General features: G+C 38.9%; 2 protein-coding genes across 6 annotated transcripts in view; both read left to right on the forward strand.

The window, feature by feature from the left end:
- Positions 1 to 9211, forward strand: part of nf1a (neurofibromin 1a) — a 77986-nt gene extending 68775 nt beyond the window's left edge. For 2 of the 3 annotated variants that reach the window (XM_039670689.2, XM_089121132.1), the window contains exons 54-59: positions 588 to 730; positions 1033 to 1079; positions 3393 to 3609; positions 3985 to 4062; positions 4556 to 4609; positions 6640 to 9211. In XM_039670689.2, coding sequence (XP_039526623.2) covers positions 588 to 730; positions 1033 to 1079; positions 3393 to 3609; positions 3985 to 4062; positions 4556 to 4609; positions 6640 to 6782 — 682 coding nt within the window. In that variant the 3' untranslated portion in view covers positions 6783 to 9211. The remainder of the gene's footprint in view (positions 1 to 587; positions 731 to 1032; positions 1080 to 3392; positions 3610 to 3984; positions 4063 to 4555; positions 4610 to 6639) is intronic. The other variant, XM_039670691.2, reaches the window with a different exon arrangement.
- A 1179-nt stretch (positions 9212 to 10390) lies between these two features.
- Positions 10391 to 22589, forward strand: akap1b (A-kinase anchoring protein 1b). Of its 3 annotated transcripts, none has more exons than XM_039670686.2 (11): positions 10391 to 10532; positions 14094 to 15649; positions 17787 to 17920; positions 18848 to 18974; positions 19060 to 19187; positions 19477 to 19654; positions 19733 to 19883; positions 21440 to 21507; positions 21595 to 21668; positions 21760 to 21825; positions 22144 to 22589. In XM_039670686.2, exons 2-11 carry the CDS (start codon positions 14119 to 14121, stop codon positions 22204 to 22206), a joined length of 2520 nt encoding a protein of 839 aa, XP_039526620.2. In that variant the 5' UTR covers positions 10391 to 10532; positions 14094 to 14118; the 3' UTR covers positions 22207 to 22589. The 3 variants fall into 3 exon arrangements, with proteins under 3 accessions (XP_039526620.2, XP_039526622.2, XP_039526621.2); XM_039670687.2 differs by lacking the exon at positions 10391 to 10532 and adding an exon at positions 11299 to 11429; XM_039670688.2 differs by lacking the exons at positions 19477 to 19654; positions 19733 to 19883; positions 21440 to 21507; ... (1 more) ...; positions 21760 to 21825; positions 22144 to 22589 and adding an exon at positions 19321 to 19469.
- Positions 22590 to 24453: the final 1864 nt, after the last annotated feature.

Genomic DNA, 24453 nt, shown 5'->3' on the forward strand with positions numbered 1-24453 from the left:
GCTTTAATTATAATTTGGTCATGTTCAATGTTACAATTTATCCCTGGTGAAGTTGATTTCATTTGGCATTCACCGCCTTGAGTCTGTACGGGTTTGCTGGTGGGCCTTGAATTATTAAGCTTTGTTAACATTAGTTAATAAAAATACAACAGTTCATGTTTGTTAATTGTTAGTTCACAGTCCATTAACTCATGTTAACAAATACAACTTGATTTTAATAATGTATTTGTAAATGTTGAAAATAACAGTAACCAGATTTAAAAAATGCTGTTGAAATATTGCTCAATCTTAGTCCATATTAACTAATGAAACCTTAATGTAAAGTGTCACCAAATAATGTTTAAATGCATATGTAATATATAATATTATATAAATATTATATATGTAATATATAATATTAAATCATTTAATATAATTAAATATAAAATGCTGTAAATTAAAACAAAACTATTTATTGAAAACCTACTATTGTAAAATAAATATTTGTTTAGATATTCTCTCAATTCATTTGTTCATAAATTACTTTGCCGTGACGATACTTTGAAGTTTGACTTGTGTTTTTTTTAATTTTATTTTTTTTATCATAGCCACAACCTGCTGGACTCCAAGTTAAGCACCGTCCTGTCCATGTGCCAGGACCCCAACCTCCTGAACCCCGTCCACGGCATCATTCAGAATGTGGTTTATCATGAGGAGTCTCCCCCTCAGTACCAGCCGTCCTGCTTGCAGAGTAAAGCCTCCAGTCATTTATTAATATTCAGATTTCTTAATTACCTAAAAAGAAAGTGTCTAAGGTTTAAAGGCTTTTAACTTAATGCTGTTAGTTATTATTGAATTATGCATATAATTACTAAAAAAACATGATTGACAACCCTAGTTTTGAGGGTTTTTTTCATATAAAACAACATCCTGCTGAGTGTTAACTTCTCTTCAGATGTCTGACCAATTCCCCCTTTTTTTTCCCCCCCTGACACTCCATCACTCTTTTGCTCTGTCATCTATCTCTGCTGTCACCTCTCTCTTGTCTCACAGGTTTCGGTTTCAACGGCCTTTGGAGGTTTGCCGGGCCCTTCTCTAAGGTATGATTAACTGCTCCCATAAACGCTTTTTATTTTCCAACGGGTTGCAGTGAAGAAATTGTGTGCTGCGGTCTCTCTGCAGCTTCCTAGATTTATTGACCACGGATTTTCCCAAACATTTCCCTCGCCCATCCGGTGTCTCCGGCTTAAATGACAGGGATGTATTGCTTATGTATCCCTCGCTGAAGGAAGAGTTTTCCCACTTTCATGGCTCAGCAATAAGGATTTATTTCCTAAAAGCCTTGACGTAATGAAGGTTTTTATTTGCCCTGCCAATATTTTCACTGTAATGTTACAATATTTGAATTATTAATTAATTAATTAATTAATTATTATATAATAATTATTATATAGTAATTTTCTGAGATTTTAACAGAGGTATGCGTGTTGAACATCATTGAAGACAATGTTAAATGCTGATTTAAATGTAGTTCTTTTTCATCTTTTGGGTTTACAATCTACATCTTGTCCACATTACAGGCTGTGACGTGGTGGCAGTGCACTTTTAGTACTTTGATGATGTGTCGGTGTGGTATAATAGTAATTATTCATGAGACTTAGTTTTCTTATCCTATAAGAAGACACTGTTTCTTAATTATTCACGACACCATGTGTTGCTTTCCAATGAAAGTAATAGATGAGAGAGGCATTCAGTGTCACATCTAGTCAAGTCCAGTTCAAATCCCTGGATGTGTTCTTGATCCGCCCCGTTTACCGAAGATAGGTGACTTGTGGGGACTTGAGACAGCCAGGTATCCCAGAATGCATTTCGCACCAAGCAGCAAGCGTCAATAGCAGAGGAGAAAACCCGCGTACTATCAAAATACTACTGAGTGTTTCATGCAAGAATGTATAGTTTTTTAAATCTCAAATCTGTGGTTTATTTATAAAGATAGCGCCTATTTGATAAATGCATCTGACGTTATTGGAGTTGTGACATCCAAGCATTCACCGGGCACTCAGCGCTCATTAACCCCGACTGGAACAGCTTTTCCTCGGCCAGTGCTTCTGACGTTTGCCACTTGTCTAGTGGATAAACATGACGTGTAATTCGTCTTGTGTATACGTCAATCTTTGCTCTCATTAAACTAGAGTTTGTTCCATGGCAAAAAATCGTTTTGGCTGAGGGCAAAGTGAAGTTTCATAACTTTATATATTTAGGCTACTTGGTAGCACTTATGTTTGAATGGTTTGCTTTATTTCTCATTGTAGCTTCTATACCTTTTAGGCTAGATCTTATTGATCATTAAAACTAACATTTAACAAAAAGAAATTGGGTTTTGTAATTTTATTTTATATATATATATATATATATATATATGTGTGTGTTTGTGTTTTATATATTTTGTATATATATGTAACGTTTCATATTTTTAAAATGAAAACAAAAAGATCCTGTTCATTTTTTTGTCAATGTATGCAGTGAAGATAATCTTCATGGCCATTAGGCTAATGTGTTTAAGATTTTTTTTAATGAAAAAGGGCAGAGTGCTGCTTTTTAACATATTTCGTTTTTATTGTTTACGATAAGAGGCAGAGTTGGTGCATATTTGCATATGTCGCATATGTCGTTCTATTGTTGCCTTAAATATACAAGGAGAACCGGAGTAGCTAAAGCGTGCTGAGTGACGCTTTGGCGCTGTTCCATTTGCACAATAACCAGACTTGCGTCCTCGGGAGTTCGTTCTCTTGAGTTGAACTTGGCAAGTCCAAAGTTCCAAGGACGCAAGTCCGAAGTTCCAAGGACGCAAGTCCGAAGTTTGTGTACTTGATGTTGAGAAACGGCCTCAATTTCGTACTGAGGACCGGCTTTATGTGTGTGGACTTAGGGAATAAGAATGGAAGTAAAATTCTGCGTAATATACACAAGCCCTGTTACAGCAACAATATTCACCCGGAGCAAATGAAATGAGTGAGGGGAGGCGGCTTTGTGTCAACTCGCTGTCGGAGAGATGAGAGAGCGAGAAAGCTCAGCTGGTATTGTGTATATATTCTGTGGAAAATGAGTATTGAAAGCGTTTCAGATATTTCAATATCGAAATGTATCAAAATATTGATATTTTCGACAACACTACATTGCACTTAGTTTATTATTTCAGGTGCCTTTTTAAAAAAACTACAATTGAAAAAATGTATAGCCTATATTATTTATACAATTCAACCAGCCAAAGGGGCATAGTAGGGAGTGAGCGTGAGCGTGTTACACGCCACTGCTGAAATCCACCCGCGTTTGGCGGGTTGGCGAGTGTTTATGTCAAGCCCTGTTTAGGACCAAATATGATTAATCGCACACCTGCTTTTACTCTCCAACAGCAAACCCAAATTCCAGACTATGCCGAGCTCGTGGTTAAATTCCTCGATGCTTTGATTGACACCTATCTTCCTGGCATTGAGGAAGAAGGAGGGGAGGAGTCACTGCGCACACCCACCTCTCCGTACCCGCCCACCGTCCAAAGTCAGCTCAGCATCACGGCCAACCTCAACCTGTCCAACTCCATGACGTCCCTCGCCACCTCACAGCACTCACCAGGTCAGTGCTCCCTTCCGGCATTGCACGCACACTCATCCGGTGCAAATTAGCCAGTAGTTGCTCACTTATCTTCCCACATGAGCCGCGAGTAACGCTAACACATTTAATGTCACTGCAACATTCCCTAGCATTAAAACATAACACCGTAACAGCTGTAGCCACGCTGCTGTTTGCAATCGCTGTCGTCAGTGCTTTTCTGTCTGCTTTCATATCTAAAAGCATCGCCAGTTGACAGTTTCTCTGGTTTTGCTAGATAAACGTGCAGGGCTTTGACAGTGGTTGCGTGTGCATTTGACACCTTTGCTTTGCGTTTGTATCCTCATTAACCTCACTGCATTCTGTCTCCTTTTCATTGGGAATGTGCTGTCGGTTCAGAGGGCCCTATAGTTTATAGACGGTCCCCAACTCTCTCCCATCCAAGAACCACAGAGGAGGTGCCACCGAAAACAGCTGGTACAAACCTAAACTATAGAGCTGTGTTGGGCAATTAATGTCCAGTTCTATAGTTTGCCAACTGTGGTAACTTATTTAAGTGCCTATTCCTTGTCTTTACTTTTTTTCAGTGCTGGCAGTGTGATACTATTCAGGTTTTCAAAGAGTATATATTTTTACTGGAGAGGTATTTCTATATGCACATAACAGTAGTCATTAGATGATCCAGCGAGCACTTAATGTGAATGTCTAAATCACATTCCTTCTCACTAATTTCTCCTTTTGAAATCAATTTAATCTGCATTTTGAGCTAATATCAACTGCTTCTTAGCTTCACTTTTCAGCCGAACATTAAGAGTAAAATGCAGTCAAGATATATCTAAGCTGCCATTTTGTTTTTATTTTTGATTTCCTGTTTCTTCCATTCATCTGTCCTTCCTGTCCTCTTTTGAGTTGTGAATGTGTCACTCATGTCTTTTTTTTTTTTTTTCTTTTCTACTCTCTCTGTGTGAAGCCTGTCTGCCTTGCTCTAAGTCGGCTGTATTCCCACCTCACCTCGTCCTCCCAGGTACTCATCGACCTCCGCTGTGTGAAAAAAGCCATTCGTAGAGTGTTTGAATTGTAAATCTTCTGCTGGAGTCAGTAGAAGATGCTACTGTCAGATCAAAGGAAGAGGGGCTATATTAACAGGAACTGTGAAGAGAGATCACAAGGGCCTGGTATTAAACAAACACTCACAAACACAGCTGAGGACAGAACATTTGCAGTTTCAAAAGCATCGTTAAAGGCTTTTCACACTTGAAATTGTTAGGCCAGTGTGCCATTTTTAACCCTTAGTTAATGATTGGTTACTTTTTTTTTACATTTCAAATTAATATATGGTTTTAAAACGTATCATTTTTTATATTCTATATATAAATACAAAAAACGTTGTTGTTGTTTGGATTTAAATAGACAAATACTTAAGAGTCTATGATTGGATCATTATTGCAGTGATTACGTTTCTAGCATGTTATATGTTTGGCAACAGTTCTTCTAATCCTAATTGATTTAGTCATTTTGTCAATACAAGATCTTGACCAAAACTTGATGCACAAATAACATAACAATATTTATTTCCATCAAGAGGTGTATCATTTTTTTTGGTCAAGATCTTATATTGACAATGCAAGAGTCCAGCTCTCTTTAAAGTCATATACCCATTCTTTTTATGCTTATTAGAGGTTGAACTTAAATCAAATACTGCCAAACTGCGCATGCTACGTCTCAATAGGATGGAAATTTTATGGGAATTATGGAAATATATCGTTCTGGTCACTCCAGACCATATATGGAAATGCAGGCGCCCTTATATGGTCAGTAATGCAGCTTGGTTGTCATCTAGTGGACAAGTTTGGTACTGCGTCCAAACAAAATCTTACTGTAAGCTCATTTTCAAGACAACCTAAGTTTTAAGATTATCTTGGCTTTAGTGTAAAACATGCGAGGGCTTGGAGCCAGAGGGGCGTAAATGGTTTTTAACAAACTTTACAGGAGAGACAAAACAAAATTTTGACCACACTTCTCAATTATTAACCTTGAACCACAAACATTGCAACAACAGGCATACTTACATGAATGAGTATTTAAGTAAAAAATGTATTTCATATTAACACAATGAACATGTTTTAAAACATTTTCAAATAAAAAAAAGCCTTTTTGTTGCTTTATTCAATACAGTTGGATCTCAGATAGGTATTTTGGCACCATTGGATAGAGCTCATTGAGACCTTTATTTTGATATAATGAACTCGTATTCGCCCAAAATGCCATGTACGCCCCTCTGGCTCCAAGCCCTTTATTTTTCTTTTTCTTTTTTATAAGATATTTTTCTCTCAATTTAGGAATTTATTCCGAATCATTCTTGAATTACAACCATTTAAGTTTGGATGACAATTAAGGGGTTAAGAAATGAAAAGCTACACACTCCCATCAATTAGGGTTAGAAGAACTGTTCCCAAACATATAACATGCTAGAAACATAATCACTGCAGTAATGATCCAATCATAGACTCTTAAGCATTTAAATCCAAACAGCGACTCCAAATTGTCTATGAAATTTGATATTTAAGGCAGTTTATGGTTTGCTGTCAATTACAGAACCGCTTGGTTTCTTTGTTAATTATATACTTTTCAGATTTAGCATCGAGCAAGGCACCATGACCCAAGCTCTGTTAACAGCCTCAAAAGTGTAAAAAGTTAAAGACATGCATTTACCCAGTTTTAAACAGTGTGAAAAGCTTTTTATAGATTATTTAATTGTATTATAGTTAGGGAATTTGAACTTGTGAGAATAGTACTGCTGATATTGAGCTTCTAATAATTTACACAAGAACAACAGGCACATTTTAAAAGCACACTTGTGTCATAAACGCTCCCTACATAAGACTTTCTCCTCAGTGTGTGTATTTACAGCCTCTGAAATCTGACGCATACATTTATATTCAAATAAAATAACTTATTGTGAAGGTAATTGATTCAATCCGAGGTTTTAGATAGGAAATAGGCTACCACCGGTGTGCGATTCAGCGATGTTACGTAAACATCTCTCTCCTGCAGGCATCGACAAGGAGAACGTGGAGATTTCTCCCACCTCGAGTCTCTCCACCAGTGGGCGAATGCGACACGGGTCAGCCAGCCAGGTACAGAAGCAGCGGAGTGCAGGCAGCTTCAAACGGCCAAGCATCAAAAAGATCGTCTGAGGAGCGTTTCTACCTACTCCGCGGCCATCGTTCTTCTCCACGGATCCTTTTCGCTTTCCCTCGTCCAGTTTAACAAGGTTCTTGCGTTGAAGAACCGCTCGAGTATTTGTTTTTTGTTTTTTTATACCAGTTGAAGCTTGCCACATACTTGCCTAAATGAACTAGTTCGGAGGATGCTCTGAACTCTCCGTGTTGCACTCAACATCGAAATTGTCTTGGGACTGACCACGTTGAAATGCTAAATTGAGGCGTCCACTCTTCGTTTTGCACAAACTCGAGATCATGTCCTCATCGACGTCTGAGAGAAACACATACATGAGAAACTGATCCGATTAACCACTACAGCAAACAGTTGACCAACCGTGTGGAGACCATTATCTCGGCTTGACAGTTGACATCCGGACCCGCCTTGGGATGGACGTGCGGCCTGATTTGTCCCGATATCCACAGGCTTGAATTACACAGAAAGATTATAATATGTGTACTATACTATTGACGATAATAACGATCACATGTTTTGGGTTCTTATTTTATCCATTGTGTGCCTTTGTCAGGGTTTTCAGCTGTGTATAGTTTGTAAAATAGGCAAGACCTTGCTTAGGAAGGGAAAACAGGTACTAATTATGAAAACATGTCGCGGCTTTAACATTTACCATATTGTTCACACGTCGCTACGGTGTAAACTGTACCGTGTGACCGTGAAATATGAGAATATCATCATAAATATTTATTCTGTAAATGTAGATAATCCTTTCGGAGATCACGTGAAGGTTTACGCTGCGATCGTCATATCATCAGTCGTCGAAAACGATTCTAGCAGAGCAACGGATGAGTACGTATCCGTATTTTCCCAAAATGCACAAATCAAACACGACAAATTGGCATTAATATTCATCGTCTCACTGTGGTGCAATATGTTGTTTTCTTTTTATTTGATTCGTTGAACACTATGTGTGTACAAATTGCACATGATTTAGGTGTGTGATCAGGAAATATCCGTGCACACTTTTACCTTCCCCTGTTCCCCGTCTCACTAACGGCTCACACACAGTACGAAATCACAGAAATCCCGACCCCACCACATGCTGACATAGTAACATTGCACCAAAGACTAGTTTGCAATATTGTGAGGGGAAACTGTTGTTGACTCCATTTTGTACATTTTTACATGTGTTTTGTCTATGTTGTATGCCTTAAAATAATGATTTCTTCCATACAGTTCTCACTAGCTTTGTAACTGTTTTTTGGCATTTAATTCGAGAATCGTTTTCTCACTTGGCACCTAACCAGTGAATCGCAAAGTTAAACAATTGTGCCATCTGAGTTTGAATTAAGAAGCAGTTTGCAAGGCCTCACAATTTATGTAACATGGCCGTTAAAATTGAAGTGGCCGATTTTTGTGCAATATTTGTTTTTTTTGCATTTTTCAGCCATTATTATGTCGATCTGTAAATCTACAAGGAGGAAACGGTAGTGTACCTAGTGACAAACTCAAAGTATTTGCTCTTTGAAATGCTTATTAAAGGGAAACTTAAAGAAGGGTACCTGCCAAACGTTTGAGGACAGAATATTTATGCATAATTTTAATTTGATGTTTTTGAAAAGATTGTTTTGGAATACATGAGTACCAGATGATTCACACTTAAAACTGGGACCAAATCAATGTCTTTTTTTTTTTTTTTTTCATTTTATTTGTAGATTTCTTTTTATTTTTACATTACAGCCGTACTCTTGCAGATCCCAAAATTTGCATTCATCCTGACTTTTGGTTATTTTAGGGCACTAAGTAGATTTCAGATCAGTGTTTTGTTATGATCACAAATGAAACTTGAAATGTGTATTCCTGTCGTAATGGTGAATTTCGCATCCATGTCAAATTTACACTTTAATGCAAATTGAAAATATGAAGGAACATAAATTACCCAATTGAGTGTTCAAAGTGCACGATTTGCCTTTTTTTTTGCGTCCATTACTCCGAATAACAAGAATATAACTCCTTTCTCTTGAATCTTAGATGTTGCATTGCTACTACCAATCTAAAACTGACCTAATCAATACTTTAAGACAATAATGAAGGCACAGTCTTGACTGCCATGGCAGCGGTTAGACACTCGGCATGCCCCTAAGCCTTTTAAATTGCATATGTAATTAAACTCATCATAAACAGACTTAAAAAGTGGTTTATTTTATATAATTCATGATGTGTGTTTGATGCATTTGCCAGATTTTTAATTGCATTGGTCATCTGTAAACAATGTATCTGTCACCTGTAAATATGTTTGTGTAAAATTGGAAGGTATATAAATACAAGTGTAAATATATGTGATATTGTATTACTTGCTTTTTTGTAAAGCGGTTAGTTGCTGTACATGTATAACATGGCAATTTAATTATACCAGTGTTCGTAATAAAAGTTTCCCTCAACCCTGTTACTGTGCTGTTCAATGTGAAATCTTTGTTAGTTCCCTCTGGGTTTTATTAAAAGCCGAGCAAAAAAAATGAAATGCCAAAAATATATACCTGTATTGGATTTTTATCACATTGGAAACCTGAAATCTGTGCGATCGCCAAAGGTTTTGGTAATTTGATGTTTTGGTGGTTTTGTATTGAAAAATTTATCAAAAATCTTAACTATAACCTCACTTTTAGGGCAATGAAATGAATCTAAATTCAATCTAAATTGGAAATGAAATCTAAATTCAAAATCTGAAATGATAACAGTTCTACAGTCTCTTATTTCTAATGGGAAAGGAGCTAAAAGTTTGGTTTTGTAGTATTTATATTCATTCTAAATATGGAAAAACAACCAAAAACATCTGTGTTGCATTTGATTCGAAATAACTCTTAAAACCCAATTTTGTTAATCCAAATAAATGTAAATATCTATGAGACAATTTGGTGGCTCAAAAATTTCTGACTTTGAAATCTTAATTATCAGTTATGAAATACTCTGTATAGTTCATTTACAGATGCATTAGGGGAACTGAAAAATAACACAGCTTATTTTTTTCCACATGATTTTTATATATTTTAAAATACGTTTATTTTAGGTTCTGTGCAAGTTTAGCATTTCATTTAAGTTTGTCAGTTTTAATCACCTTTTTTTTTCAGGGTTTCTTAAATAGGCTATTCAGAAATGTGTGTAATTATACAATGTTGTTTAAAGTTATTATTTTTTTTCTTTACGTTTTAGATTAAATATAGCACAGAGTCTGACGGGTCACAAACAGATATCTTATCTTTCTAAATGTGCCAAACTTCCAATATACTGAAGTGTCCATGGTGTATGCAAGGCTACCAGACACTCAGGGGCAAAGTTCAAAGTTTGCAGCTATCTGCAGTAAAACATATGTGCTGCTCTTTTTTTCTTCAAGTTTGACTTTAACTGAAAACATATTTTGAGTTACGATTACTTGAATTTATTTTGAGTCTGTCTGTCTCGTTCACGTCTTATATCCTAAAAAATTATAAAAACGAATGTCCCCAGTAGCCTCGTGAAGTCCGAAACCACGGTAATCTCGCGACATTTCATTGTATTTAGAGTGCGAGCGGACTTATCGCGAGATTTGATCAGCTGATGCGTCTCTGTTTTTAGAGTGTGCGTTCGGACGGTCAACACGTGGGGAGGAGAGACAAGAGACACACACATACACACACACACGAAGAGGGGGGACACGTTGGGATTGTGCTGGGCCTTGAATACGTAACATTAATAATATACGGTGGCGGTGCGAGGGACGCATAAACAGAGTGAGTATAAATCGCGTGTTCAGATTTTACTTCATTATGTTGATAGGTGAAGCTTATGCCGCACAGAGGGAGCCCATTTTAGCCGCCTCTCTTGATTAGTTCTGCTGTCTGGTGTGCTATGCTAATCACACAAACTGATTGTAACCATCTTACATTCAATCACCTCATCTTGATAAATGATTTCCAGCTTCAATGGCTCTCGACAGTGTATGTTTGACATTACGCCAGTGCTATCAGCTATCCAAAACGCGTTAGCTACTGCGGTTAACTGTCGCCAAATCTGAGTTCAACCCTAATGCATGGGTTAAGTCCTGCACGTCAATTAATTTCGTCCAATTACACAATTATTAAACGTCATAATATCTAGTAGACCAGGTATCATGTCGCAAAGATCAGCTTGACCACCTTCAACTGGTATGACCAGTGACGTTATCATGTTTTGTAATACAAATGACCTGTATTTTAAAGTTAGTAAGTAGCTGGTTGTCAAGGACCAATGTTAGATATTATTCCACAAACTATAGTGACCATTTTAGTCTAGGTTGGCAAGCTGGTTGCTGATTTGTTCCTGTTCCAGCTATAAACCATGATAATCTGGATTTTCCATAGGGAGTTATTTGGATATTTGTGAGGTCCAATTCATAACGTTTCTTGGAGCTGTTGTAATTTTGGTGTGGTCATTCTGCAGAATGACAGCGGAAAACACGCTCTCCTGCTTTGTTCCCTCGCCTTTTGCGCGTTAAAGTCAACTCGCACCTTCATTCAGCTGAAGTATGTACCGAGACACATGCACGAGCTGTTTCTGTGAACTCATGGATAATTCAGGGCCTCTCTGAAGGAGGACTCGGTGGAGGGTTACCCCGGTGAAATCGTTTTAAAGTCAAGATACTTGAAGCGGTCAGTACTTTAGATTGAATGGTTGCATGGGGTTGTAATTCATTCAGCGGCCTACCACGCGTAACGTTATTGTAGGTCAACATCTCCTCGCTAACTGCTTATGCGGGTTCTCCTTTATTTAATCACCTCGATTATGTGTATGTTTCATTGCTGTCATAAACCGTTAAAGCTCCTGCTTTTAATTTTCAAATTTCGCCCTTTAGTCCTTCTAGCAGCAGCTATGGACCGTTAGCTTGACTGCTAACACACGCAGCATGCATTACAACCTCGCATACATCCGATTTAACGTGTTGTATCTGTCTCAGCCAAGACATGCGCTTTTATTCACATATATGTCGTGTTATATGAATGACTTTCGCTGCATTGTCAGTGCGGTGAAGCGCGCACGTCACTTTTGTGGCTGTCCTGTGTGATTCTCTGCCAGTGGCCGGTGCGCGTAACTAACGTTAACGATCACCGCACGCGCTGGAGGGTTCACAGGTTCGCTTTTGTATTCTGAATGCAGTAGCTCTAGTAAGCCGCTTTCTTGCGATCAATGGGTTCGTATGTAACGTGTTGCGCGAATGACTGGCTACGGTGCCCTCTCCGTTATCTCTACACCTCCCCAAGGTCGAACAGCCACCGAGCAGCAGCACGCGCTCGGGTCTTTTTCTATGGTTCGCTCGCGCACGCGCGCAAGGCCATGATATGACAGCGTGCGTTAACTCGGCGAGCGTGTATTTAACCTCATGCTGAAGGTGAACACGGCCTTCCTGAATCAGTTTGTCATTTACTATACAGAAACTTCAACATGTTGGTGCATTCGTTTAACCCGGCTGCTTGAAGCTCTCGAGACTAGGAATATTATTGCATGCATTGTATGACCAGACATAGCTTCCATAGCTATTACAGCTATTACAGTTTCATTCAGCAGAGAATAGGAATGCAGAGTGGATCATATGTTATTAATAATATCTGAAATGTAGAATTTTAGGGGGGAAATGGAAGCTGTTTATGTTGCACTTAAAATAGTTTGGGTACACATGTTTTATTAATACTTTTTTTTTTTCAATTTCAAAAGCCATTTTCATTTAAGTGGTTTGCAGATTTTGCAATCTTGTCATTGAAATATGTGATGTATTTGTAGGCTAAGACTTACAGCAATAATAAATAAATATAAGAATTGAACATGTATGAAATAGGATGAACAGAATGGGTGATGGCATTGTAAACTTATTTAGCTTGATTAATGCTGTTACTCATTAGGGCAATCTATTTTGGGGCCAATTTTTTGTGATTTATAAATTTCAAACTGATTACAATAAATTCCATTTCTTTTACACTTCTTTACATATTCAGAACCAACTTTCATTTCTTGCATTGTATTTTGTTCACATGCTACATGCTGTAGTCCTTATTCATTGACAGTCAGAGAGGCAGTTGGCAGGCTGTCTTTTGAAACTCTATCTGAAAGCTGAAGAGAAATAGAAACCCCTTTATCTTTTGTTACTATGTACATGAGTGAATGGGAGGGGTTTGTATATGATGATGTGTTCCTTCTCTTCTTGAGACTGGGATATGCTGCTCCCATGATGGAAAGGCATGCATGAATATCCTTTTTTTAACTCTGAAAGGATGCTCCTCCCATTCAAGCAGTGAGAGGTAGACATGGCACATAGCTCCTAGCACAGCAGCCTCTGAGGTTGAATGTCAGCCATGTGATATTGTCCCTGAAGTTTCTGCATGGCTGCCCAGAAATCTCCCCTCTCCCGCTGTAAAGCTGCCTGACCAAAAGTGCTGCAAACAATGCAATATAAAATGCAATCTAAGATAAAAAAATTTCTTTATTATTCCTGTTGATTACTGACTTACATTATTATTGGATCTGTCTTTTGAATTGGAAGGATGCCATTTAAAAAAAAATATATATATATATATAGTTAATTCATTGCAAGATTTTTAATGTCCATTCTTCTTGCCTAGTTTGTTGTTTTCTTAATGTTTAATGGACAGTGAACAAGACAAAGAAATGAATGTTGACTTGGGTGCAATTTTCCAAAATGAGTCCCCATTCTTTCACTTCTTCCCAAAGGCAATGCATCCTAAACAATAAATAAAACATTTTTTTTTTTATTGCACTTCTTTCTTGTCTTGAATGCTTTCTGATTGGTCGGTCTGTGGTAAAATAGATAATTTTATGTCCATTCGTTTAAATATTTAAGTAGCTGTGTTGCTAGTGGGATAATGTACAGTCTTTTGGTTATTTCAAAATAAATAACTTGGCCTAACTGTGGTCCTTAAGAACTAACTTTGAATGTGCTAGTAATAAAAATATTGGTTTTGTTGTCTTTATTAGAATGTTACATTTTGGGGGCATATCTTATTTTTTTTAATTAAACAATAAAATAAAGAAAAAACTATTTTTACTAGAATGGATAACAAGAAAACCAATAGTCCAGATCCAACTTCAGTAGTGGTACTAAATTTAGATTTGTTGTTGTTATAAACAGTACTTTTTATGTTCAAGTAATACATCATGTAAATAGTATAATATGCATATTTATATTTTTAAATATAGAATGAATGGTTCTTTTTGGTTTGTATGTCAAGTTTATGGTCTGTCCATTATAGTGCAACATGTTGCTGTTATGTCTTAATCTCAATTTGACTAATTTTTATCTGCAGGTGTAGCTGCTAGGGTCTAGAGGAGATGCCACTGAGGTTCCGGTCCTTTGTTCCGTATACGCTTCCTGGAGTGCTAGCGCTCATAGGCTGGTGGTGGTACATCTCCCGCAAGAAAGAGCGAATCACCAGCCGGGACAGTGAGGAGGGGTCAGTTATGGGCTTGCGGACCTCCTCTGGCGAGGGCAGCAATGGCATGGTCGACAAGAGCTGCCCCGCAGCCAGCAGCACACACCGTAGAACCAGCCGTGACAGAGTGAAGGCCAAAGAGCACAGACCTGTTGAGCAGGAAGTTGTAGCGGAGATTCACACGCCAGTGCTAAAAGCCACTGCAGGAGAGGTTCTTGGCGCCCCTCCCGTTGTCTTGGCAAGTGGACAGCTAAGCGCTCCTCAGAGCGGTGCTAAATCATTTCCCCCAGAGACCACCAGGCAGAAGACTCCTGTGTCATCTTCAACCCCAACAAAAACAGTGGAGGAGAGCCCTAATCACAAAGAACCAGAGGCCGCCACTGACAGCAAACCTTCAAATCAGTCTCCGCCAGATCCATCAAGTGCTGCTTCAATCAAAAAGCAAGTCGAAAACAAACCACTAATTAGGCAGCGTCCCGCAGAGCTAGCCAAAGCAGAGCGGCCTGAACCTGAGGGAGAGGTGGCCATTGAAACCTCGGCACCGACATGCGCTCAGAATCCGCCAGCTGACATTTCGAAAGATGAGCTGGCCTCCGTTGCGTTGTCAACGGAAGGAGAGGCTGTCTTGCTGGAGACCTGCAGCCCAAAAACACCTCTTACTCTGACCTCAATCCCCTACTCCACCAGTACACCCCACTCAGAAAGATTAACTGAGGCCCAGCACCATGAAAACGGAGACCTGGGCCTGCCAGTTGAGACCAGTCCAGACATGCAGGAGCTCCAGCGCCTTGCAGCTGGGCTGATCTCTGAAGTCATTTCGGCAGCCACCCAGGAGGTCATGGCGGTCAGCAGCTGTGAGTCCCGGTACAGCAAAGGCTCTGAAGCCGCTGACAGCAGCACGCCGGCTGTAAATGGTAAGGAAGTAGAGTTGTGTGTACCTCCTGAGAGCACGGAAAGCGAAGAGTCTCGGGCGGCACAGATAGCGGAAGAGATTGTCAATGGTTGTCTGGCACCTTCGCTCTGGAAGATGCCAGAGAATGAGGAGGAAAAAGGCTCGTTGACTGTGCCGTCTGGGGAACAGTTGGAGTCAACGCCAGTTCTGGCCAAGCTGCAGGCGGAGGAAGCTCTGGTCGAAGACTCGGGATGTAGCACATGCCAATCCGAGGATGGCGTCAGCAGTGAGGACCTCCATAGCACGGGATTGTCCTCGACAGTTTCTGAAAGCAAGGAGGACCTCATTCAAATTTCAGGGACTTGTAGGGCCTCAGAGGGTCATGGAGATGGACTGCAGGAGAGTCTTGTTCTAATTGCTCCTCAGGAGTCCCCGCTTACTGCAGAAAATGTTGCCACGGTTTGCGAAGCAGCACGGTTGAACGGAACAGGCCTCAGGAATGGCGCCATAAGCGAGGTAGAAGCTGACCAATCAGGAGGTGAGTTAAAGTCCTTTAGAATTTAAGAGAATGAAAATTTTTTCACTTTACTCTGTGGGAGCCAAATAATACAGTGGCTCATAACCTACCCGAGTCCATCGTAGGTGCGTCGGATGATAATACACACTTCTCAAGTTTGCATAATCACAAAATTGTTTAAATAACCAATGTTAAACATTCCTCATGCTTTTTTTTCTCTTTTTCATTTGGAAAAAATATATTTGTCTATTTAATTAAAGTTAGTGGGGTCCATTGTTGTTTTGACCTCATTGACCTCAAACAGTTGAAACATTCTTTCACAGGAGAAACCAATCAATCAGTTTGGAAATGATATGAGGGAGAGTAAAATGACATTTTTTATTTTCGGGTGAACTGTCTCTTTAGTCAAGCTGAAATTAAATTTACAAGATTAAATTCCTTTAATTTCAGTGGTCTCAAAGCATCTCTCAGTCAGGATTGCACTCTTCATATGAACTCCATCTTGGGAGATTGTATGATTGTGCTTTACTTAATAGTTTGGGATGTGATACACTTATCACGCATTTATGCAGAGTGATCAGTGTTTGCTTTTCCCCCATGTCTCATGTTGTGTAGTGTTAACCGTTTGTGCTGATGCAAATCTAACTTTCCACAAAGGTTTTGAATTTTCATCAGAAGGAAGGCACAAAGGATTGGAATCATTTACTGACGCCCTCACGCTTTTCAGTTGGCTTTGTTTTTGTGTTTAAATCCAAACAGCATCGATCCTCCTCTTCTTGCCATTTGTCCAGATGTAGTAGTGCAGAAAGCCTAAGTCAAGGGTATCTCACAAACTGTGATGGACCTCTGGAAAGCTCAGATGCTCAAATTCCCAAACAGTGTATGTTACATGAACACAACCGCATGTGCACAGCTGTTTTTACCACTCCCTACTACAGCAACTTCCTTACATGGATATCTTGCTTTTAGAAATGGCCAGCAGTTGTTCTGTTATTAGTTATTCAACGGATGTTTTTACCAGAACGTGGCTATACACCACCACACTGACCATTTTGTATTGTTTGTGTTTGAATGCAGAGAGTATTTTTCTGTTGATTTGATGATAGGAAGCACTTGTGTGGGGTGTTTGAGTGATTTGCCTGAACCGTTGTGAGGTGTTGCTGCCTCACCAGCTGCTGCTGCTGGTGATCTTCTCCTGCCATATTGTGACCTGAGATTGGTGTGGAGACGACTGGCAGCATCTGGTGTCTCAGCCCGTCCTTTCTTGAATGAAAGGAGAAAATGTAACAGATCCTTGATGCTTCTTTCCCATTTGTTAAAGCAGAGTAAATGGGCAATTGTGGACGCTGTCAACTGCAAGTAGGAGGAAAAGTATAATAAGCTTACTGCTTTAATGGTTTCAATCAAGAACAATAGTGGCATGGTTTTTGTCCCGAGTGAAGAGGCTGGTTGTTGTGTTTGTTAATGGTCCTTGTCATCTGTTGTGTTTGTTATTGTTACCCCATGGTTACTTGGTGACCTGGCTAAGCAGGCATTTGCGTTCAGTCTGTTAAAGAATGGTCTGTTTAGACCCTCTGAAAGTCATTAATTTAGGTTGCAGTAATGTTGTCAGGAGAATGTGTGGAACGGATGCCATGTTTTTCAAACGATGCTTTCAAACAATCGGGTTTACTATTTCCAGATCATCTTGGAATTAGTTGCAGGTGATTGATTTCTTTAAGATGGAAGTTTTTTTTATTTATTTTAATATTTATTTTCTACATTTTACCGTTTAATATACAGATACAATACTATATATAACATTTCTGTGATATGCAGATCACCCCAGGATTAGTTGCAGGTAATATTGATTGTTGTATTCATTTGGCAGAACTTTATTTAAATGTATTTTATTAATTATGTCTTACTTTTTAATTTATGTCTATATATATATATATATATATATATATTATGTATGTGTGTGTAAATTATACATTTTTTACCTTTTTTTTAACCAATGTGAATTTTAAGGTTTTGCAAATGTTTTTTTGAAAATAGTAAATTGACTAAACTTGTATATTTTTCAAACATTTGCTGATATCAATGAAATGATTCTGTATGTTTTTACTTTGACACATCTGACTGACATTTGTCTGTGCGGGGGGTTGGTTCATAACAGGTTCAGATGTTAATAGCATGGATTCAGTGGACAGCTGTTCCACCTTGGGGGTGGGAGATGGCCAGCCGAGTGGCAGCCAGACCTGTCAATCACAGAGCTCAGATCTTATTGTGTGGGAGATTGAGGTGCCAAAGGTGTGTTGGTGATTCTTATTCACATTTATTCTACTTCCATCAATCAAAAGTTTTTTTTTCTGAAACTATTTTAGAATGAAGAAAATCTCATTGCATGTTTTCTTACAGGCCTTTATCTAAATGTCAAAGCACAGAGCAACTTTTGTTAACACCACGGCCTGAATGCGTAGCATAGCATAAATTAAAGCTGAATAACTTAAAGGGATAGTTCACTTTGAAATGCATTTTTGATGTGTTTTAGCCTGCCTCAAGTGCATCCAAGATAGATGTCTTTGTTTCCGCAGTATTTTCAATTTTGATATTTTTAGGTCAAACCGTTCTTGTCTGTCAGTCATATAATGGAGTTTTATGGGGTCCACCTCAAAGAGCATGCACACAGAAGTCCAAATAAACATGATTTAATGACTTGTAAATGAAAGTACACATTGATGGCCTAAGACACGAAACGAGCGGTTTGTGTGAGAAAACAAACAGTATTTATTTCGTTTTACCTCTTTTAATCACAGCCACAAAGCGCCCGCCACCTCAGATCACTTGGATGTGGCTGTGGTTACAAGAGGTAGAAAACGATATAAATACTGTTCGTTTTTACACACAAACCGCTCGTTTTGTGTTTTAGGCCATCAATGTGAACTTACATTTACGAGTCATTGAATCATGTTTAATTTGGACTTCTCTGTGCATGCTCTTTGAGGTGGACCCCATAGACCTCCATTATATGACTGATCGGCAAACGGTTTGACCTAAAAATATCAAAATTGAAAATACTGTGGAAACAAAGACACCTACATCTTGGATGCCCTTGAGGTAAGCTAAAACATATCAAAAATTAATTTTAAAGTGAACTATCCCTTTAACTAGTCGATCATTGTGTACAAATTCATTACACCTGTCTTGATTATCTGTGGTTCTCCTCTGATTTTGTAGCATCTAGTGGGACGGCTAATCGGCAAACAAGGGAGATATGTGAGCTTCCTGAAGCAGAGCTCTGGTGCTAAGATCTACATTTCAACCCTGCCTTACACTCAAGAGTTTCAGATCTGCCATATAGAGGGTAAGTCAAGTCTCTCCGATGGGCCGGATTTTTCCAGTTCAGCCGTAGCCTCTTTGAATATTTTTTTTTCTGGTTTGCTTCTTAGGAAGCCAGCAGCAGGTAGATAAGGCACTGGCCTTGATTGGGAAGAAGTTTAAAGACTTGGACCTGACCAACTTGTACGCCCCACCGCCCCCACCACTAACGCTGCCCTCTCTGCCCATGACTTCCTGGGTAAGATTGGCTCCTCTCCCCTCCTGCAGACTACATGGGCAGCTACCTGACTCTCATGCAGCACTCTAACACTTTCTGTATATAAGATTTTTTGTTGTTGCGTAAATTCACATTCAATTCTTAAATTCAATAGGACAGATCCTGTAAGACTGGATTTATGAAGGTTTTGTTCGCAGTCTGGTCATGTTACTTGAATAAAATCGAACTGCAACCAAACAACACAAAACATCAGATAATTCCTGGATTTTGACATACTAACATAGTGCTTCAATGGATCTGCCTGGTACAGCTTCTGTTGCCCAGTGGGGTGACAGTGGAGGTGATCGTGGTGAACATTGTATCAGCCGGTCACCTGTTTGTCCAGCAACACACTCACCCTACGTACCACGCACTGCGCAGTCTGGACCAGCAGATGTTTCTGTGCTATTCACAGCCCGGCACTCCCCCATTGCCATCACCTGTTGAAGGTAAAAGGCTCCCCCTTCTCTTTTCACATTCCTCATTCTGTAGAGAATTACTCATTTTCTCTCTCATCTCGTTTCCAGTTGGAGTGATTTGTGCGGCCCCTGCTGTTGATGGAGCCTGGTGGCGAGCGCAGGTCATCTCCTTCTACAAAGATTCAACCGAAGTGGAAATTCGATATGTTGATTATGGAGGCTACGACAGAGTCAAAATTGACACCCTTCGACAGATCAGGTTTAATATTACCCCCTCCCGAACACACACATTTTATATATATATATATATATATATATATATATATATATATATATATATATTTATATGAAGAGTTCAGATGCAAAAGCCTCTAAATGCCATTTGAAATTTTCTTCTTTAATGATGATTTTTATCAAACTTGTATATTTAAGTTCAGTAATTTCACTTAAATAACAATTAATAGGTAATTATCATTGCCGTTTAAGTGAAATCACTGAACTTAAATATACAAGCTTGATAAAAATTATCATTCTAGAAGAAAATTTCAAATGGCACTATATTCATATATATATATATATATATATATATATATATATATTCACCTCTCCCTCTCATCAATGTACCATTAATTTCTTAAATAGGACTGTCAATTTAAATGCACCCTTATGAGTGATTTAATCGCTCACTTATCATGAAATAAAGCACACACCATTTATACAAACACCATTTCGTCATAATTTTCTATAACTAGCAATGTAAACTATTAGATTGAAGGGTGATTCTCACAAAACTGTATTTTCTGCTAGCTTTATTCAAGGTAAATGTAGGTGTCTTTCCAAAAACGTACACCAAATAACCAACTGATATAAGGTATCCATATAATTCATAAATGTATGCACACCAAAGCCGTAGTGTTTCCGAAAGAAAATTTTACTTTATTTTATTTTTTTTTAAATTCAGAATTCAACAGTGCGACAGCAAAGAGCGTTTACATTTTAGACAAGTTGCAACAAATGAAAATACTGAACAGGACCACAAAAAAAGGCACTAAGCCAACCGATTTGACCTGACTGCATGTACTACCTACTACAGTACACGGATCCATGAATGTCTAAACACAACTTAAATCAAAACATTATCCTGAATGTGTGTGGAAACAAGGTACTGAAATGTGTCTGTGCATAAATAGCCTACAATGTGCGATCAGTGCATCGAGTGCACATACATTATTTGTTTGTGCATCAGTATCAGACTCGCGTGTGCTTACTGTATGACTACTTTGATTGCAGTCCTCATCCATTAAAACTTCGCTAGCAAGACATCAGTGTGCCTTTTCCAGCAGAGGAATGTAGTTTGCATATCATCTGGCCATAAAGCAGTGGGATGTTTTGACGTTCAGTCTGTATTTCACACAGCACAATGCGTGAGGGAAACACACACTGGAATGAATAATTCACTTAAAATGCAATGTGAGTCTCTATTCTCTGTGCCATCTCTGGTGTAATCAGCCTGGCCTTCTTTACATTAGCACTGTTTTGGGCTGATTGTTGTGAAAGAAGTTGCTTATTGGATCATTCGACTGAAATCTTATTCTGGATATTAGAGATTTAAAGTAAAATCAGGTTAAAGTGTTAGAATAGAGATTTCTATGCAATCATGATGGCGATAGATGATTTGATTGGTTGAAATTAAAGTTACTCATCATGAGTCATGATCAACCTCCCATCTTCAGGTGCTATTCACATCTTTTCTGCATTTTGTTGTTTTTAATCATAGTCGTCTTCTGTGGACCCACCTAAATTTTCCCTTTTCAGATCGGACTTTGTGACGTTACCGTTCCAAGGAACAGAAGTGTTATTAGACAACATTGCCCCGCTTCCAGGTATGCCTTGTTGTTTAAAATCTTGGAAGTTGAATTTTTCCTCAGCTCATTCCAGCTGGATCTCACTGTTGTTCACGTCTTCATTAGGAGAGGATCGGTTCTCAGCAGATGCCAATACTGCGCTGGGGGAGATGACAAGAGGGGTTCCATTGCTGGCACAAGTGAGTCTTTAAATCATTCATTAATGGATGACATTTCTGTTGATGCTGCTTACAACCAACACATCATTTAATGGGCAATTTTCTCTCATAGGTCACCAACTATGACAATAATACAGGACTTCCTTTAGTACACATGTGGAACATGGTGGGAGAGGAGGTAACACTTTTTTAAAATGTATTTAATAAAATGAATTTAACATTTAAACAGAGTTTTACTCTGATAAACATTTTGACATTTACCCATCCTCTTGTTTCAAGCTGGCATGTCTTCATTTCTTTTTTGCAACACAAAAGGATGAGCAGAATGTCACCCTTTTAATAGTTAAACTATAGATTTGATGTATTGAATTTGAAATATTGAGAAACTGTACAGCCTCAGTTCTGTTTTTCTCATTTTAAAGGGGGGTCTCTTATGCTTCTCATTTGTTTTCGAAAATGAGTAGCATGTGATGATACTTGGTTCCTTTTTTTGTAGCTGGTCCTGCTCAACCGCACTTTGGCAGAGCGAGGTTATGGCACCTGGGTGGACAGTTTCTGATCCTCCAGAGATCCCTCGCTCTCCTCTCCTCACTTACCTTCTGGCCCACCTGCCCCTTAATTATCATCACTCATCATGAATATCAGCAGGTTCTGTCCTCCTCACCCACCGTATCCACCACCACCACCTACATGAATTGCGCATCACTGGCTCTGGGAGTTTCTTTTTTTGGTTTGCTGTCCCCTCCGTCCTGTCTTTTTCTATTTTCATTTTTTCCTCTCTATCCCCTGTCGTAAGAAATCAATGTACTGTAAGAAAGAGAAAAAAATGTAGAGGGAGCTAAGCGTCAATGACTGAACCACCAACAAGGACTGAAGATTTCTTGACTGTGCTCCTGTAAATTTAAATATTGTAACTAAATAAAGGTTAATCATTTTTTTCCATCCGATCAGACTCCTTCCAGCACAAAAAAACATAGACTGTGGATTATCATGCCGTGGATGAAAAATCTGTAGTGATTAAAAAAAAAGTACATTTGTGAAGACAGTTAAGACTCAGTGTTGTTGCTGCTGATGTAATCCTGAGACTTGAGACATCATCTTTGCATTTACGTTATCGCGGCTTTGTCCCAGTTTCACTTTCCAGCCAGGTGGTTCTCCAAGGAATAAACCGCCACAGCTCCATGTCCTCCATCTCTATGTCTGTCTGTTCAACAGTGTGGCCTTAAGAGGGTAATACTCAGCCAATTTCTTGACCTCCCTCTTCCCCACACTCTGGATCTGTAGGAATCCAACTGCCTTCGGCGTCAATAGGCCTGACACTAAGCATCGCTTCATTTACTTCACTGATTACAGAATCCGTTAATCCAGGAGACGTCTGTGCCCTCCTGACCTTTGGGCCTTTTTTAGGAAAGACTACACCGAGTGTTCAGCCCTAGAGGGACTTTAGAGCTCGAATGGTGCTGCAATAGATAGAAAAAGGGCCTGTACGGCTAATTCTTATCTGTGGAGACACTAAAAGAATGACTACACAAACCAGAACACTACTGTGTGATGAGGACAGCAGGGCACTTCCCTTCTGGGTGGATGAATTGCATTCAATGGGTCTGTGTGTTTTTGTATGCATGTAATTCTGCTCCAAAGCACGTCGAGTCACACGCCGCATTATCAGTGTGATGCGCTGCTTGCTTTCGTCTCACTCAAGATCAGTCTCGCAATAATCTCACGTTTATTAGACCCATTGCCATTAACGTCTCCTTGCATTCTGTACATAACATGTTACACGGTGTCCAATCCCAGCAACCCACGCAATTGGCTCCTAGGAGAATCTGTCGATACACCTACCTGGCTTGGAGTAAAGCTTTAAGCCTTATCCATTGTTTTTTTTTTTTTATGTTGGTTATACATGGGATGAAATTTAGGTCTTCTATATTACTATAATTTGTTCAAGTATAATGACGCAGAGATTAATATTCCCTTTTTTGTATTTAGTCATTGATCATACTCTTTCAGTCGTTAACAAGGCTCTTCCCTTTTTCTGCTGCTGAATTAATGCTAATCTAATGTTGATGGACTTCAGAATGTCTATGTGTGTCCTTGGATGGGTTATTTCCCAGCTTTTAGCTTTGTTATGGTTTGTTTGAATAGTTTTGATTGTCGGAACTGCAGTTGTTAGTTTCTTAATCCCTGAATAAATTTTCCAGTGTCAGAAATAATGATGAAAAATTAAAGCCCCTTGTCACTGCATATATCTGGCTTCTCCAGAAAAATCTTGACAAAAAAAAAAAAAACGAAATCGTTTTTTTTTTTTTTTTTTTTTACACTTTGTTATCACCTTTGAAATGATAATACACCCTGCTCACTTTAATTTAGCGGTAGTTAGCGCTAAATGTAAACTGATAGCATCGAAAAGTAACGTCGACTAAAAGAAAGCAGGTTTAGGCGTTTGTGAGGGTATTTTCGCAGTTCGACATAATGCTGCGAGGTTTTTCTGCAATATTCCCCTCACACAAACGTTTCTGTACTCTCTTACGTTCATCTCAGGTATGAGCTTTTCATTTATTACCATTCTGTGTTCGAGGAGAGTTGTTAGTCCAATTATATCAAAGAAGGCTACTTTACCTGTGTGAATGTGCGCCGCCCATTATATCCCTGCACTACAGGTGAATGAATGGAACCACACCGACCTCAGAGCCGAAGCGTTTCATTGGTCTGTTTGCTTTATGTATTGATCTAGTCCAGTTAACCTCTGCATACGCTCATATCTTTACTGACATGGGCATGGCTTCCTACCATCAGTTCAAATGTG

Source organism: Pimephales promelas, chromosome 16 (assembly GCF_988280905.1).
Source record: "Pimephales promelas chromosome 16, fPimPro1.hap1.1, whole genome shotgun sequence".
Classification (NCBI taxonomy): domain Eukaryota; kingdom Metazoa; phylum Chordata; class Actinopteri; order Cypriniformes; family Leuciscidae; genus Pimephales; species Pimephales promelas.